This window comes from Pelobates fuscus, chromosome 4, assembly GCF_036172605.1.
Source record: "Pelobates fuscus isolate aPelFus1 chromosome 4, aPelFus1.pri, whole genome shotgun sequence".
NCBI classification, from domain to species: domain Eukaryota; kingdom Metazoa; phylum Chordata; class Amphibia; order Anura; family Pelobatidae; genus Pelobates; species Pelobates fuscus.
The window spans coordinates 137,729,818-137,748,283 of record NC_086320.1 but is presented as its reverse complement, the minus strand read 5'-3'; the positions used below and the strand labels follow the sequence as shown (position 1 = coordinate 137,748,283).

General features: G+C 44.8%; 1 protein-coding gene across 4 annotated transcripts in view; it reads right to left on the bottom strand.

Annotated features, from left to right (window-relative positions):
• The window catches only part of LOC134608636 (beta-Ala-His dipeptidase-like), a 78,646-nt gene that overhangs the window by 30,967 nt on the left and 29,213 nt on the right, over window positions 1–18,466 (bottom strand). For all 4 annotated transcript variants that reach the window (XM_063451621.1, XM_063451624.1, XM_063451622.1 and 1 more), the window contains exons 2-4: window positions 7,109–7,216; window positions 6,527–6,670; window positions 4,281–4,443 (exon numbers count right to left, since the gene is read on the bottom strand). In XM_063451621.1, the coding sequence (XP_063307691.1) occupies window positions 4,281–4,443; window positions 6,527–6,670; window positions 7,109–7,216 (415 nt within the window). The remainder of the gene's footprint in view (window positions 1–4,280; window positions 4,444–6,526; window positions 6,671–7,108; window positions 7,217–18,466) is intronic.

Sequence of the window (18,466 nt, the reverse complement as noted above, 5' to 3'; positions counted from 1 at the left end):
AATAACATGTTTGCATTGTTTGCTTGAAACTTGTCTCAGGGGTTTCCATAATTGGGATACTCACTGTATCCCATTTATGGAGACGCTATGTGTTTGCTTACATGGAATCTAGTGTGTGCATAGGGGATCCAGAGTGTGTATGTCAGAAATGTAGTGTGTGTGTAGGTGGTGCAGCGTCTGTGTGTAGGGGATCTAGTGTGTGTTTGAAGGACTCAGGAGTGTGTATAGGAGATCTAGTGAGTGTGTGTGTGCGTGTATAGAGGATTCAGAGTGTATATAGAGATTTAGTGTGTGTATATCTGTAGATATCCAGAGTGGGGTAGGAATCTATTGTTTGTCTGGAATTTAATGTGTTTAGGGGTGCAGTATGTGTGTGAGGGGTTCTGTAGTATATATACATATATGTTTGGTGTGTAGTATTGTGTGTGTGTGTGTATGTGAGTGGTGCAGCGTTTTTGGGGGCTGTTGTGTGTGTGAGGTGTGCAGTGTGTGTGTGTGTGCTGTGTGTGTTAGGATGCTGTGTGAGGGTGATGTGTGTGTGTGTGTTAGTGTGCTGTGCGAGGGTGATGTGTGTGTGTGTGTTTTAGGGTGCTGTGTGAAGGTTCTGTGTGTGTGAGTGAGGGTGCTGTGTGTTGGAGCGCTGTGTTAGGGCGCTGAGTGTGTTAGGGCGCTGAGTGTGTTAGGGCGCTGAGTGTGTTAGGGCGCTGAGTGTGTTAGGGCGCTGAGTGTGTTAGGGCGCTGAGTGTGTTAGGGCGCTGAGTGTGTTAGGGCGCTGAGTGTGTTAGGGCGCTGTGTGTGTTAGCGTGCTGTGTGAGGGTGATGTGTGTTAGGGTGCTGTATGAGGTTGATGTGTGTTAGGGTGATGTGTGAGGGTGATGTGTGTTAGGATGCTGTTTGAGGGTGATGTGTGTTAGGATGCTGTATGAGGGTGATGTGTGTTAGGATGCTGTATGAGGGTGGTGTGTGTTAGGGTGATGTATGAGGGTGATGTGTGTTAGGATGCTGTATGAGGGTGGTGTGTGTTAGGATGCTGTATGAGGGTGATGTATGAGGGTGGTGTGTGTTAGGATGCTGTATGATGGTGATGTGTGTTAGGGTGATGTATGAGGGTGATGTGTGTTAGGGTGATGTATGAGGGTGATGTGTGTTAGGATGCTGTATGAGGGTGATGTGTGTTAGGGTGATGTATGAGGGTGATGTGTGTTAGGGTGATGTATGAGGGTGATGTGTGTTAGGGTGCTGTATGAGGGTGATGTGTGTTAGGGTGATGTATGAGGGTGGTGTGTGTTAGGATGCTGTATGAGGGTGGTGTGAGTTAGGATGCTGTATGAGGGTGGTGTACCCTAAATAATACCCTAACACACATCACCCTCATACAATGATAATAATAAACATATTTTAACCCCTCCAGTAGTCAAATCATTACTAATGTGTTGGGGGAGGCAGGTAAATGCCAATATTGATGTGTTTTTTTTTTTTATAATATTTTTTTTTTTAGAAAAATAGACATTATACCCCCCCCCCCTCTTTATTTCTTACCTATAACCTGGAGGGGAGGGGAGGGGGGGGGTGCTGACATCCATCCCTGGTGGTCCTCGTGGTAAGTGAACTCTAGCCCTTTGGGGCTAGAGTTCACTCTCGCGAGACCGGGCCGGTTGCCATGGCAACGGCCCGGATCTCGCGAGAGAAACCCGGCGGAGCTGCAAGTTAGAGCTCCGCCGGGTCCTCTCTCCAGGCAAGCTGGCTCCCTCCCTCTCTCCCCCGCCGGCGGCCGCATTTGATTGCATGTGGGCCGGTGAGGGAGATCTTTGATCTCCACACCGGCCCTTCATGCAACACAGCGGGGCCGGCGCTCGGATAGCGCCGGCCCTGCATAGACCGGCTGGATCGCCCCGGCCCGTGGCCATCGCGGCCCACCGGGCATTTGCCCGGTTTGCCCGATGGCCAGTCCGGGCCTGCTCACAGTAATCTGTCTTTAAACTACAATAAATGTTTTTAGGTATCAGTCTCTGCAGTGGCGGCTCTAGACTTTGTGAGGCCATAGGCAAAACTCAAACATGAGGTCCCCAAAAACACCCAAAGTAGGAAAAAAATAGGGGTTCCAATGTGTGTATAAGGTGCTGTAGCTGTATTGGACAAGCTTGCAGTGCTGGGTACAGAGAGCTAGTCTCTGTATTCATTGTTCAGAGGCTTGTGCCGCTGTGTTGAGAGCTCCCCGGCTGTAGGTATGGCATAATTTGAAAACTAAATTAATTTGCAATAAACAAATTTAATTAGCAATTATGCTAATCATTTATACACGACTGCGGGGTAGGATTACATAGCCTTGCAGTCATGTATACATTACTGCCATTGTTTGTATTTCCGAGTGTCTTTGGCATTGTCTACCTGTGTATGTGCATGAAAGTGTGTGTCTGACCAAGAATATCCTTGTGTGTGAATGCTGCTTTCGGTGTTTATGTGGGCTGCCTGTGACCTTTGTGCATGTGTGTATAATGAATGTCTTCAGTTTGTGACTGTGACAAGGTGAGTAAAGGGGTAACTGTGGCAGGGTGAGTGTGACAGGGTGAGGGGGTGAGAATAATAGGGGGCGATTGCAACATGGTTGGAGGAGGGAGTGCGACAGGGCATGGGGAAGTGTGACATGACTGGAGGAAGTTAATGTGGCTGCATGTGGCATAGTTGGGGGGTGTATCACAGGGTTGGGGTGAATGTGCCATGTTTGGAGGAGGCAGTGTAACAGAATGCGGGGAGGTGAGTGTGACAAGATTAAGGGGGTTAATGTGGCAGGATTAGATTAATGTGGAAGGGTGAGTGTGGCACAGTTTGGGGGGGAGAGGGTGACAAGGTTTTGGGGTGAGTGTGGCAAAGTTGGAGGGGTTTATGTGGTAGGGTACGTGTGGCAGGGTGAAGGGTGTGAGTGGAACAGAATGATGAAGGACAAGTGTGACAGGGTTGGGGACTGTGTGCGACAGTGCAAGAAAACACGAGTCTGACAGGATTGAGGAGGGTTACTGTGATAGGGTAAGTGTAGTAAAGCAAGGGCAGGTGAGTTTGATATGGTTGGAGGGGGTGAGAGTGATAGGATTAGGAGGGTTCAATGTGAGTGTGGCTGCCTATAAGGTTCTGACAGTGTGTGGGGGCTGAAAGTGTATGTGTAGACAATATGTGGGTGTGGAGGGGGGCTGTGACAAAGTGTGTGTTTGTGGGGGGCTGTGACAGGGTGTGTGCGTGTGGAGGGGCGAGTGGCTATCACTGTGTAGGGGATGGAGGGTGAGTGACAGGGGTTAGTTGGGGTGGAGGGACAGTGACAGGGGGTAAAGGGGCAGTGACTGTGGGTAGGTGGGGTGGAGAGGCAGTGACAGGGAGTAGGAGTAGTAACAGAGGGTAAGGGGGGTGGAGGAGCAGTAACAGTGAAATACCTTCCCTGTTGGTCCAGCTCTCTGGTCTGCAGATCCACCGGGAATGAGCTGCAGACCACGTGGTAAATCTCGCGATCTCCAGCTCAGAGTCAGAGTCACTCCCGGCGGAGCTGCAGACTGACGGCTGGCTCTCTCCCAGGCAGACTGACTGGAGGGGCCTCGCACCCGGAAGCATTATGGGCAAGTCGTCAGGCCCCCTCCTGTGTCGGGTCCTCGGCCTTGACCGAGGACCTGGCATGGTAGTCTGTCCCAATGTGATTTAGGTGCCCGCGAGGCCCCCATCAGCGCAAGGTCTTATTCGGCTGCCTAATTAGAGAGCCGCCTCTGAGTCTCTGTATATTAAACATGTAATATTCTTGTTACAAATTACATTTTTAGACAGATGAGAGAACCCTAAAAGGGATCAGATCTCAATAGATTACCATCTTTGTGTAGAACACACTTCTTTGAGGTAAAACAAATATCATAATATCATAATCATAATGGCTATTGATTTTTGTTATAAGAGTTCTCTTCTCATCCGTCTAAAGATAAAGAATTAGGGTTACTTACCTTTTTAGGTTACCATGTAACCCTTCTTGGCTTCAGCATACTTTGTATGTCAGATTGCCTTCCTTCTTTCATAAATTGCATTTTAGTTGCATAAATGATTATTAGCAAGTCATCTAAAATTTTCCAAACAGCCTCGCCCCTTAATATTAAAGTGTCCATTTTAAATGTTGGGTGGTATGCTGGTCTATAAAATACATACAGAGTTATTCCCTAAAGTGAGAATTTAAGTCGAATTAAGGTCAAAATAGCCAGACTGGAAACATTCTCTAAAATTCTGGCTCTGGCAGGTGAGCAGACATTACATACCATTGATTTCAGTCATATTGTAGGGGTCAGTTTTCCAGCCATCTTCTTTACTAGCAGGCTGAACATCAACATGGCCATAGAAACACACAGTGGCTTTTGCAGGATCCTTCTCAAGTTCAGCTAGAATAGCTGGTGGAAAAGGTATGCTACGTCCATCATACAGCTGTAGGTGAAATCACGAAGCACATTAACATTTACCATTTTGCCTTAATATAAATTGTTTTAACTAATTATGTGTGTCTTTAAATAGTTTGTATGCCAATGTGTTGACAGCTCAGTTTTGCCATATTGAAGAAATTCATGGCAGATATGAATGACTGGCGGAATGAAATGTATCTTTATTTTAATTGCTTGGGGGTATTCATCCACTAAAGAATGGGGGCACTTTTGGCAAACACTAGTAAGTATCCTCCAAGTGTCAGTGTTTACCACACTTTGATGAGCTCATATGTATGTGCCTATAAGGTTCTGAGATTTTTTTTTTTCAAGAAAAAAGGAAAACTGACCTATTTGAAATAAAAGCTTCATGATGATTTTTTGGGACTTGACCGACAAAAAACAGTGAGAATTATAGTCAGTTACCAGAAAATGCACGTATGAGAACTGATGACTGCTATACAATGTAGCATAGCCTATAGATATGTGAACTTTTCTACATATAGATTTTACAAGCTGTTCTTTTGAAGCATTTCCGTCTGCAAAAAGCAGATAAAACAAAAGTTTTATAGCAGTAAACAAAATGTTTCATGAGAATAGTTTAAAATTCATCCAAGTAACATACCAACGCAAAGAGAGCCTCTTCCCCACAAGACCCAAGGGTAGCCACCCTCCTTCAATAGCAATGACCCAAACAGGAAGGTGTCTTAAAAAACACAGATACATTCATTTATATTTCCATATGTTTGCGACAGTGTGTGGTTTATCTGTGTGTGGTGCACCCTCTTTAATATTGTATAAATCATCAGTGATATGAACTCTGCCACTGACCAATTTCTGGCCTGGCTCACACCTGCCTTTCCAAGGTGATACCTTCCAATGTTGTGTGCTACTCCGTTATGGGGTGCGGCTGTGCTCTAGGACCTGCTAACACTATGTGGTCTGGTAAGGGAGAAATGCATATACCCCCTAACAGGAATACATTCTAGATTTGAAATGCAGTATGCCCCTTTAGAGTCCCTTATTCATTTCCTGCATGACAGCATTTAGAGGAAGTGATGTCAACACCGCAAATTCCACCGTCCGGTGGCACAAAGATAGGCAAAGAGAATGGTGGCTAGAATAGAACTGGATACAAATACTGTATTTTGTGGCTATCTCCGCGTGTGCCAGTGTTATATATATATATATAGCAGTGTGTATCTGTGTGTCACTTGTCAGGCTTGATAAAGAATCTGTTGAGTTGATCCTTTTGTGTCCAATACGGTTAGCACTGGATAAACCCTTGTGTGTCCAGATCGCTCTTTCAACTTTCACTGGAAATAAGGTGGTACCAAGTGAGAATTCAAGAATTAAGCATGTGCAGTCCCTAATATTCTGTTTCAAATTAGTATGTGTGTGACAGTGCCTAGAGTGGTTTAGGAGAGCCAGCCAGTGGGCAGCGAAGTGAAATCCCTGGGAGTATGATGGTTTGTAAGTCATAGTCTCAGCATTGTGATGGTTTTACTTAGTATGAGGCACAGTGTGATATGGTCACGCTTGGCCACTTTTTGAATAGCATTTTGTATTATGCATCCCGGGGAAAGGGTGGGAAGGAAAAGTCACAGTAAGGGCTGTTGGACAGTGAAGGTGACACTGCAAGAGTCCAACTTGCTCTGTCTTTAGGGCTCTAGACTAGTAAAACCAGTTTATAAAATGTTACGCCATAATCTTCTTCCAGATTTGACCCCATGGTGTGGCTCGGGGGAATTCTTGGGTATTAGTCTAGAATTTCACCACCCAGTGATATTTTTCTTTGTCTGCATGAACTTGCTTCTACTATCGCCTTATGATAAAAAATGAAGTACTGACATCCTTTGTACAATTGAGACATATCGAACATTGCTTTGATTTTTTTTTTTTTATAATCTTTATTTTCATATATTTTTCCATAACATGGCTTTGATTTTTTATAAGCATTTCTCACTCTATATGTTATGCATTTACCTAAAAAAAAAATATTTAAAAATATATACATAACTTATGCCCCTAGATTACGACAAGTATGTTCAGAGAATATGAATGCTTTAATGTGGAAAAATTAAACATACCTTTTCAAAGCCCATATCTACAATCTCCACATTGGCCCCTAGAGTTTTAATCCTCTCGGCTGTGATGTTCATCATTCGGGTCACTTCTGAACGACGCTCAGGGTCACTTGAATCACTTGGAACCGCCATCCACTCTTTAAGGTTCTAAGCAAAAACAAACGGCAAACAAATGCTGCATCAGACAACATTCGGAACTACTTTGCACCATATGTATGTGCATCACAGGCACTATGTAGCAGTGTAAACAAGAGAACATTTCAAAATTTATTAAAACATTGTTGATGAGGTTTCAAATGCTCAACAACAACAAAAAAAGCAGTTTTTGAAACACTATCAATTTTATGTAATAAAATGGGAATTTCAAATTTTAGGACAATATAGCCAAACTGGAAAAATGGTCCAAGTCAGTCTGTACTTTTAGTAAAACTCTTTTGTCCATTTAATATCTACTTTGAAGTCCATACTACCTACATTTCTGTATAGGTTTTAAGTGTCGCTACAAACCTATAAAAACTACCACTGTTGTAGTGTACAGTTATTTTCAGAGAATAGCTTCCATTTTGATGAAAAATATAACCTTACCTGAACAAACTCATCCTGATGTTCATCAATGTAGCTTAAAATGTCATCCAGGTGCTTCTCGTTTGCATCAGTCCCAAATGGCAGCATGATTAGCTGTATACATATAACCTAAAATAATAATGTTTAAACAGATATAAGAATATAGTTTCTCAATTATTTTCTCTGAGTTGCACATCCAGGTGAAATGCCTTATTGCCACACATTCTTGGCAGACTTTCACATATTACATTGATATGATGATCCTGAGTGTCCAATTTGGGAGGTTTATGATAGGAATATCCCAGCAGATATCTTCACATCAATACAGGGGACATCATTATGGATTTCAGTCTTATTAATAACTATAGTAATGTTAAACCAGTTAGGGAACATGAAAGAGACACTTTAAGCACAAAATAACCTTTAGCTTGAAAGGACACTATAGGTACCCAGATCACTTTATCTCATTGAGGTGGTGTGGGTGCACTCATAGGGTGGCGGGGATTCAGTCATTAGGGTGGTGCCACTCATTAGGTGGGGCACCACTGGCACTGAGCTGCCCTGTATGGAATGGGCTGTAGGATTTATTTGGCCAACCGCCAGGCAGCACACATCTGTGCCTCCATGACACATCCAGACCGAGCCTGTGCCATGTCCACCCACTGCCCGGACTGACCACTCACTCAGCAAGCACTGACTGGGGGTGTGCAGAGCATGAACCGAGAGATTGACCAGGGGTACACACAAAGACTGACTGCAAACATGCACCAATTAACGCAGAGGGGGCTGGATGTACTGTGTGATGTGTATTATGTACTGTGTATTGTGTGTTCTGTGCTGTGTATTGAGTACTCTGTGCTTTGCATTGTTTGCTCTTTGCTGTGTGCTCTATGCTGCGGGAGCTGTTATACAAGTTAATAATTAATTTTTTTATAGTTCAAGTTTTGCAAGTTGACATACAGTTTACAAATTTGTGCAATAAATATTTTTGGAAACATTAAAAAATCTTTTGTATTTAAAAAAAAATAAATGTAAAATTAGACGGGGGATGCCAAACATAGGATCCGATCCAGGTGCCAAATGCTCTAGATACGCCCCTGAAGGGCTTTATGATTAATTTGGCCGCTGTGCATCCGTGAAGCAGCACAAATCTATGCTCCGTGACGTGCCCTGACCCAAGCTACTGCATTGACCATCCACCATCCGCACTAACTGCTCACTCGGCCAACGCTGACTGGGGGAGTGCAACACACGAACCACAAGACTGACTGCAGTGAAACTGACTGGGAGTGCACACTGGGTAACTCTCAAGTGGCTAGGTGTGCTGTATACTGTGTGCTATGTGCTGTGTATTGTGTGTTGTGCTCTCTGCTGTGCACTGTGTGATCTGGGCTGTGTGCTAGATTAAGTAATCATTTATTTTTCATATTCCTAGTGTTTTCAAGTTGACATACAGTTTGCAAATGTGGGCAATAAATAGTCTTCAAAACATAAAAAAAAAATTATATATATATATATATAATATATATATATATATATATATATATATATATATAATTTTACCTTTTGAAGTTGGGTGTGTGTGCCAAATATAGTATCCACCAGGGTGCCAAAAGCTCTAGGTACGACCCTGATGGTCTGCTGCTCTGCGTGTCTGTAAGGCAGCACAAATCTCTGCCTCTATCACACGCCCTTACCCGAGCCGCCACCAAGTTCATACACTGCCCAGACCGCTCACTCAGCTGTGTATTGGGTGATGTGCACTGTGTGCTCTGTGCTGCGTATTGTGTGCTGTGTATAGTGTGTGTGCTCGGTCACTCAGTGCTATATAAATCAAAAATTTAATTTTCACAGCTCTATTTTTTTCAAGTTTAGATACAGTTTACAAATTTGTGTAATAAATATTCTGAAAACATTTTTTGTTTTTACATTTTAAAGTCTGGGGAGACAAATATAGGATCTGCACCTGGTGCCAGATGATCTAGGTATGCCCCTAATTACTGCATTGTCCTGTTAATCCCTTAAGGACTGAGCCAATTGCACACGTTTTGATCAAAATAAAACGTAAACAAAACTTGGAATTTGACTACATGTCTGTTCAACAGTAATTTACCTCTTTCATATTAAGTGCACCCACACTTATTATATATAATTTTATTCAGGAGAAATAGGGCTTTCATTTAACATCAAATATTTAGCCATGAAACATAATTAATTATGAATAAAATATAAAAAATGTGAGAAATTAAGAAATGAAATGACATTTTAACTGTAAATGTCAATACGGTTTCCTTTTACTGCAATAAAATACATATATTTGTATTCAGCCATGTCTCACGTGTAAAACAGTACCCCCTTATGTACAGGTTTTATGGTGTTTTGGGAAGTTACAGGGTCACATATAGCATGTTACATTTTTCAATTTTTTCACATTGAAATTCGCCAGATTGGTTACGTTGCCTTTGAGACCATATGGTAGCCCAGGAATGAGATAAATTACCCCATTGATGGCATAGCATTTGCAATAGTAGACAACCCAAGGTATTGCAAATGGGATATATGTCCAGTCCTTTTTAGTAGCCACTTAGTCACAAACACTGGCCAAAGTTACCGATACCAATCAAGGATGGATCTATCTCTAGGCAAACAAGGCATTTGCCTTCGGTAGCAAATTCCAGGGGGTTGCAAAAAACACCGCCTCCAAATGCCCAGGCAAATACCTTGTTTGCCTCGTTTTATGGAGGCCCAAGAGTTGGCCGGCTGGCCACCTTTGGGCTCCCCCGGGGCAGACGGGCAGTTGTTTCCCGGGCGGGCGGCGAAGGAGCACTTTCCCCTGAGCTCTCTCAGCTCAGCTCCCTCGCGCAACCCGCAGTGATGCCGGGAGCCGGCATATGACGTCAGTCCGGCTCCCGGTATCACTCTGCAGCGCGTGAGAGAGCTGGGCAAAGAGATCACAGCTCCCTCGCCTGCATGTCCGGCCGCATCCTGCTCAGCAGTCCCACTGGACCCTAAAAGTCCACCCAGCTATCCCAAAAGTAGGGAGGCTGGGTGGATTTAAATAAATAAATAAAATATTAATAATAATTGTGAGTGCTGTGGAAAAATGTGTGTGTTTGTCAGTGAATCTGACTGTGTGTGTGTGTCAATGAATCTGACTGTGTGTGTGTGTCAATGAATCTGACTGTGTGTGTGTCAATGAATCTGACTGTGTGTGTGTGACAGTGAATGTGAGGAAGTGAGTGAGTGTGTGTGTCAGTGAATGTGAGTCAGTGTGTGTGTGAGTGAATGTGAGTGTCAGTAAATGTGAGTGAGTGTGTGTCAGTGAATGTGACTGTGTGTGTCAGTGAATGTGAGGGAGTGAGTGTGTGTGTGTGTCAGTGAATGTGAGTCAGTGTGTGTGTGAGTTGTAACGGACCATTTTGCTCACCAGAGGTTAAAAACCTTCCAGATAGACAAGCAGCTACTTGGCAGGGTACCTGAGGTCTCTACCTCCGAGAGAGGTAGAGACTTAGACGTTTATCCGTCCGGACGCCATGTTTCTCCTGTTCCTCGCGGTCGACCCGTTCACATAAACGCCGGCCGCGAGGGACTTACTTCCTTATGTAGCATGGTGCCCGGAGACCGACATCATGACGCCAATCCGGAACGACCTGTCACTCAATCCGTTGGAGACCAATCAGGACTCGTCGGAGGCGTGTCTATCCTCTCTAGCCAGGGTATTTAAACATACTTCGCCCTGTTGCTCATTGCCCTGTCGTGGTTCTAGCCTGTCTAGTCACACAGTGCTCTGGTGTTTTTCAGTTATCCTTTTGGTTTCGACCCGGCTTGTTTGTCTTACTCTGTTTACCTCTGTTATCCTTGACCCGGCTTGTTACTCGCTTACCTGTCCTCTCGTTCCCTCGACCTCGGCTTGTCTCTGACCATTCTCTATACTCTCTGTACGTTAGTCCGGCCATTCTAAGGTCCGGTATACGTACCCTGTACCTGTTCTGTACTTTGCGTGTTGGATCCCTGACCCGATCCTGACATTACGACAGGGCCAATGGATCCTGCAGGTACAAACAGTCAGGTTTGCCCCTCTGATTCCAGGTTTGATGCCATGGAACACAGAATGGACCAAATGGCCTTAGCACTACAGGCGTTATTATCTCGTGCTAATAACCCACCAGAGGAGACGCGTACTACTCCAATTTCCTCTGTAAATTCAGGCCTAGAGGTAGCCACTGTAGGTGCCTCTTCCTGTATTACCCCACCAGTACGTTATGGTGGTTCACCGGAGAAGTGTCGTGGTTTTTTAAACCAGATCAGTATTCATTTTGAATTGCAACCTCGCTCCTATCCTACCGATAGGGCAAAGGTTGGATTTATTATCACCTTACTCATTGAGAAAGCTCTGAGATGGGCCAACCCATTATGGGAGAACGATAACCCGTTGGTATATAATTATAATGCCTTTGTAGCTGCCTTTAGAAGAACTTTTGACCCGCCTGGTAGGAAGGTCAATGCAGCCAGATTACTGTTGCGCCTGAGACAGGAGAACCGAACACTTGTGGATTATGCACTAGAGTTCAGGTCTCTGGCGGCAGAAGTCAAGTGGAATGAGCAGGCTTATATAGATGTATTTTTGAACGGGTTATCAGATGTTATCCTTGACGAAGTTGCCATTAGGGAGCTGCCTGAGAATTTAGAGGACTTAATTTCGTTCATTTCTCGCATTGATGAGCATTTAAGAGAGAGACAGAACACTCGAGAGGAATCTTAGACCTACCTTTAAGTTAGCACCCGCATTTCAAAGTCCTGATTCCAATACCTCACTGTTTCCTGAACCTATGCAGATAGGCAATACTCGCCTTTCAGAGGAGGAGAAACAGTACAGGAGAAGGGAGGGATTATGTATCTATTGTGGAGTCAGAGGTCACTTGCGCCTGAATTGTCCTATTCGCTCGGGAAACGCCCGCACCTAAGTTCCTCTAGAGGACAGGCCTTGGGTGTTTCTATTTTGTCCTCACAGGTTGCTGTTACCAGTTTCTTTAACGTGGGAGAAGGGAGTGCTAAAGACCATGGCCTTGATAGATTCCGGTGCTGCTGAGAATTTTATCGACCAAGCCTTTGCTACTAAACACACTATCCCATCCCAGTTAAGAAAGATACCTTTGGCCGTTGAGGCCATAGATGGTAGACCGCTACTCGAGCCTGTTATCTCGCGTGAGACTATACCTATTAACTTAACTGTTGGTATCTTACACGAGGAGAACTTATCACTTATGCTCATTTCGTCTCCTTCTGTTCCCATAGTTCTGGGGTACCCATGGTTAAGGAGACATAATCCTATTATCGATTGGGAGTTAGGGGAAATACTCTCATGGGGTCAGGGTTGTCAGGAGAGGTGTCTACGCAGGGTATCCCCATTGGCTGTAATTAACACACCAGACAGTTCTACCCAGTCTAAGGGGATACAGATACCCCTCTATACCTGGATTTAAAAGCAGTGTTCGACAAGAAGAACGCTGATACGCTACCCCCACACAGGACATTTGATTGTAAAATTAATCTATTGCCTGGTACCATGCCGCCCAGGGGTCATGTATACCCTCTATCCACTAAAGAGAATGCTGTTTTAGAGGAATATATTCAGGAGAATTTAGACAAGGGATTCATTAGGAGATCTTCCTCTCCTGCCGGGGCTGGATTTTTTTTTGTTAAAAAGAAGGATGGTTCACTCAGACCTTGCATCGATTACCGAGGTTTGAATAAAATAACCATCAGAAATGCCTATCCTATTCCCCTGATTACCGAGCTCTTTGACCGGCTAAAGGATTCTAAAATTTTCACCAAGTTGGATCTCAGAGGGGCATATAACTTGGTGAGAATTCAGCAAGGTCACGAGTGGAAGACAGCGTTTAATACCCGCTATGGTCATTATGAGTACACGGTCATGCCCTTTGGTCTTTGCAACGCACCTGCAGTTTTTCAAGATTTGATTAACGAAGTTCTTAGGGAATTCCAACATGATTGTGTTATTGTCTACCTGGATGACATACTCATACACTCTAGAGAGATTGAGACTCACCATAGACAAGTCAGAAAGGTGTTACACAAACTTCTGCAACACGGTTTATACTGTAAGTTGGAGAAATGCAGTTTTGACCAGACCCAGATAGACTTTCTGGGATACGTGATTTCTGGGGAAGGCTTTAAGATGGATCCTGACAAACTCCAGTCTATTCTAGATTGGCCATTGCCTAAGGGACTCAAGGCTATTCAGAGGTTTATTGGGTTCTCCAATTATTATAGGCGCTTCATTAAGGGTTACTCGTCTATTATTGCGCCCATTACCAATATGACCAAACAGGGGGCGGATACTAAGACGTGGTCTACTGAAGCTCTCGTTGCTTTCAAGAATCTCAAATAACTTTTTGCCTCTGCTCCAATTTTAGTCCATCCTGATACGACTTTGCCGTTTCTACTCGAGGTCGATGCCTCTGAGACAGGAGTAGGTGCGGTTCTGTCACAAAGGTTAGGGGTGGATAAACCACTACACCCGTGTGTTTTTTTTTCCAAGAAACTTTCTGGGCCTGAGAGCAGATATGACATCGGAGACAGGGAACTGTTAGCGGTCATTAAAGCCTTAAAGGAGTGGAGACATTTATTGGAGGGGACCTTACACCCTATTACTATTTTGACGGACCACAAAAACTTGTCCTATATTGGGGAGGCCAAGCGTCTGTCTTCTAGGCAAGCGCGTTGGTCCTTATTCCTGACTCACTTCAATTATGTGCTGACTTTCAGACCTGGTTCTAAGAACTCTAAAGCCGATGCTTTATCTCGCCAATATGAACCTTCTACTATACCGGAACCGGTTCTTTCTTCTATAGTTCCGAAATGCAATATTGTTGCTAATACGAATCTCAGGATTCACTCCCCGTTACTGGCCAAGATCATTAAGCTGCAACATCTAGCACCTAAACAGACTCCTGCGGGTCGACATTTCGTTCCTCCTGCTCTTCAACTGGAACTGTTGCAGTGTCTCCATAACAGCAAGATGGCGGGACATCCTGGTATTCGCAAAACATTTGCTTTGATCTCCAAAGACTTCTGGTGGCCTGCTTTACGTAAAGATACTAAAGATTTCATCGCTGCTTGTGAGGTTTGTACTAAAACCAAACAACCCCATACACTCCCTTGTGGATTCCTGCATCCCTTAGAGGTTCCAGAAAAACCATGGTCCTGTTTGGCCATGGACTTTATTGTCGATCTACCCATCTCTAAAAAACAGACTGTTATTCTCACCGTGGTTGACAGATTCACTAAGATGGCTCACTTCATTCCTCTGCCTAAACTACCGTCTTCTCCCGAATTGGCAGAGATATTCGCTAGGGAGATTTTTCGTCTACATGGGATACCCTCCCAAATTGTATCTGACAGAGGCTCTCAATTTATTTCCCGATTTTGGAGGGCCTTCTGTTCACAACTAGGTATCAAGTTTAACTTTTCTTCTGCCTATCATCCTCAGTCTAACGGAGCTGCTGAACGTACCAACCAGAAAATTGAACAATATTTACGATGTTTTGTTTCCGAACACCAGGACGATTGGGTCGGTTTGATTCCTTGGGCGGAGTTTGCACACAACAATCTCGTCTGCGATTCTACTCATTCAAGCCCCTTCTTCATGAATTATGGCTTTCATCCGTCTATTCTTCCTTCGGCTTCTCCTTCCCAGGGGGTGCCGTCGGTTGATGTTCATGTGGCCAATTTGAGGAAGTTGTGGGACCAAACTCGACAAATCCTTATGCACAACTCTATGCTGGTTAAGAAACACGCTGATAAACGTAGAAGGGCGGCTCCGGTCTTTGTTCCAGGTGATAGGGTATGGCTGAGCACAAGGAACATCCATTTAAAAGTGCCCTCCATGAAATTCGCTCCCCGTTATATTGGTCCTTACAGAGTACTGACTCGAATCAATCCAGTTGCGTACCGTCTAGCTCTTCCTACTACCTTACGCATCCCTAACTCGTTTCATGTTTCATTGCTGAAACCACTTATATGCAACAGATTTTCCTCCACAACAGCCCCTCCTCGCTCTGTTCAGGTGGAGGGTCAGGAGGAGTATGAGGTTAACTCTATTATTGATTCTCGAATCTCACGGGGGAAGGTTCAATATCTGGTCGATTGGAAGGGTTATGGTCCTGAAGAGAGGAGTTGGGTACCTCAAGAGGATGTCCATGCTCCTCGTCTCCGCAGGGCGTATCACTCCCGCTTCCCATCTCGTCCCGGTTCCTTCCGCCCGGTGGGCGTATCTGAGAGGGGGGGTACTGTCAGGGTACCTGAGGTCTCTACCTCCGAGAGAGGTAGAGACTTAGACGTTTATCCGTCCGGACGCCATGTTTCTCCTGTTCCTCGCGGTCGACCCGTTCACATAAACGCCGGCCGCGAGGGACTTACTTCCTTATGTAGCATGGTGCCCGGAGACCGACGTCATGACGCCAATCCGGAACGACCTGTCACTCAATCCGTTGGAGACCAATCAGGACTCGTCGGAGGCGTGTCTATCCTCTCTAGCCAGGGTATTTAAACATACTTCGCCCTGTTGCTCATTGCCCTGTCGTGGTTCTAGCCTGTCTAGTCACACAGTGCTCTGGTGTTTTTCAGTTATCCTTTTGGTTTCGACCCGGCTTGTTTGTCTTACTCTGTTTACCTCTGTTATCCTTGACCCGGCTTGTTACTCGCTTACCTGTCCTCTCGTTCCCTCGACCTCGGCTTGTCTCTGACCATTCTCTATACTCTCTGTACGTTAGTCCGGCCATTATAAGTTCCGGTATACGTACCCTGTACCTGTTTGTACTTTGCGTGTTGGATCCCTGACCCGATCCTGACACTACTGCAATCACCAATCTCCCGAACTGTAAACTGCACAAATTCACCAACTCCCGAACAAGAGACACACGAACACTGGAAGCAGCCGAACAGGAAAAGCCCTATGAACAGCTTACACTCCTGGCAATCGGCATACAATCAAATTCCCCCCCAAGAATGAGACGACACTTCACTTTGAGGGTTAAGCAGGAACTCGCTGTACTGGCACATACAGTCTCTTTTATTCCCAATCCACAAACCTAGTACAGCCCACAGGGTTTTACAGAACAACCAATCAATCCGTACAATACACACAGACACTCCCACACAAATCCCCCCCTCTGCCTGTGATATGATTACTGAACACAATGGGTAATCTCATTATCACAGGCAGAGGAATACAGTTTTTACACATTATTCATAACTTTGAAAGTATGCATCACATTCACATAAAATATTTTCCGAATCAGCATACTCCAAATAAAAACATATGTCAAAATCATCCAAATTGGTCCATTGGTTCAAAAGATAGATCGAAGTCCTTTGTGACCAAATGAAGCATGGCTTTTCTGCCCCAAACCAGTTCCACAGAGTCTTCTATCTGGAGATAATTGAGAAGTAATCCAATTATCTCCAAGGACAGAGGCAAAACTCCATTAAGCACATGGCTGTAAAAAGACAGTAAAATACAATAAAATACACAAGGTTACATTTATTACATAAAATACAGACATTCTACCTATCCCCAGATAGCTTAGATCTGAGCGCACCTTATTACCGGATGGTGCTCAGATCCCATACATACAGTTCAATCACCATGGAGCCAAAGTCTTTAATACAGTCTTTCAGTATACGCCTGGGCTCCATGGCATAGCTATCTGGGGTAGCATGGCTTTAACAGTCCGCAGAAAGGTACAAACCAGCCTTTCTGCAGGGAAAAAGAAAGGTTTAACCTGCAGGGCCATAGTCCAAAGGGAGCAGGCGAGCAACCAGGCTCCTCCAGTGCACAGTTGGTTTCGCCACATGAGTGAATGTGAGTGTCAGTGAATGTGAGTGAGTATGTGTCAGTGAATGTAAGTGAGTGTGTGTGTCAGCGAATGTGAGGAAGTGAGTGTCAGTAAATGTGAGAGAGTGTGTGGGTCAGTGAAAGTAAGTGTGTGTGTCAGTGAATGTGACTGTGCGTGTCTGTCAGTGAGTGTGCGTGTCTGTCAGTGATTGTGCGTGTCTGTCAGTAAGTGTATGCATCTGTCAGTGAGTGTATGCGTCTGTCAGTGTGTGTCTAAATGATTGTATGTGTATCAGATTGTGTCAAATCAGTGAGTGTATGTGTGTGTGTTTGTCAGTGTATCTGAGAGTGTGTGCTGGTCCGTGAGTGTGTGTCTGTCAGTCAAAATGTGTGTAAGTTAACAGGAAGAGGTGTGACCTTGGCAGGAAGGGGCGGGTGCATTTAAATTAGGGGGTGCCCGCGATCTGTCATGCCTAGGGCAGCACCATTTCAAAATACACCGCTGATACCGATAATCTGTGAACTTTCAGGCCGATAGCTTATAGCTTATCGAAATTCTGTACATTTACTGTATTTTTTTTGTTGCCAATCTTATTTTTATTAAGTGGTAAATGCACAAAACATACATGCCAGTCAGATTTTTTTATGTTTTCAAGAATATTTATATGTGTGTGTAGTGGGTGCAGTGAGAGTATTTGATTAGTAAATGCAGTGTGTGTGTGTGTTTGTTTGTGTAGTGGATGCAGTGTGGGTAGTGGATACAGTGTGTGTGTTTGTGTAGTGGATGCAGTGTGCTTGTTTGTGTAGTAGATGCAGTGTGGGTAGTGGATGCAATGTGTTTGTTTGTGGATGCAGTGTGGGTAGTGGATGAAGTGTGTGTGTTTGTGTAGTGGATGCAGTGTGTTTGTGTGTAAATATGTGCGGTAGGAACCCCCCCGCCTTACCTGTCTCTTAGTGCCACCCCCTTACCTGTCTCTTAGTGCCCCCCTTAATGTTCCTCTCCCTCTTTTAGTGGCCCCCCCCTACCCCAGTGTTCCTTTTCCCTTCCCTCCCCTGTACCTTAGTGTCCTACCTTAATGTTTCTCTCTCCCCCTAGTGTTATTTTCCCCCCTCGCCTGTTCCATAGTGTTCTTCACCCCCCTTCCCTGTCCCATAGTGTTTTTAACCCCCTCCCCTGTCCCATAGTGTTCCCTACCACCCCCCCTTACATAGTGTTCCATTCCACCCCCTCTCCCCCATAGTGTTCCTTACCACCCCCACCTCCTGTCCCATAAGTCCCATAGTGATCCTTACCACCACCACCCATCCCATAGTATCCCCCATCCCTTAGTGCCCCTCTCTCTTTCCCCTCCTTGATCCCCGCTCCCCGATGTGGCTCCTGGTAGCGTGGCCGCGGTACAGTAGATTCAATCTCCTGTACCTGGTCGGACTGGTTTGAAATGCTCTCTCATAAGTTCCTGTACCACGGTGCACACTGCTCTCCTCGGACATGCTACACAGAGTGCCTGGCCGGAGGGAGC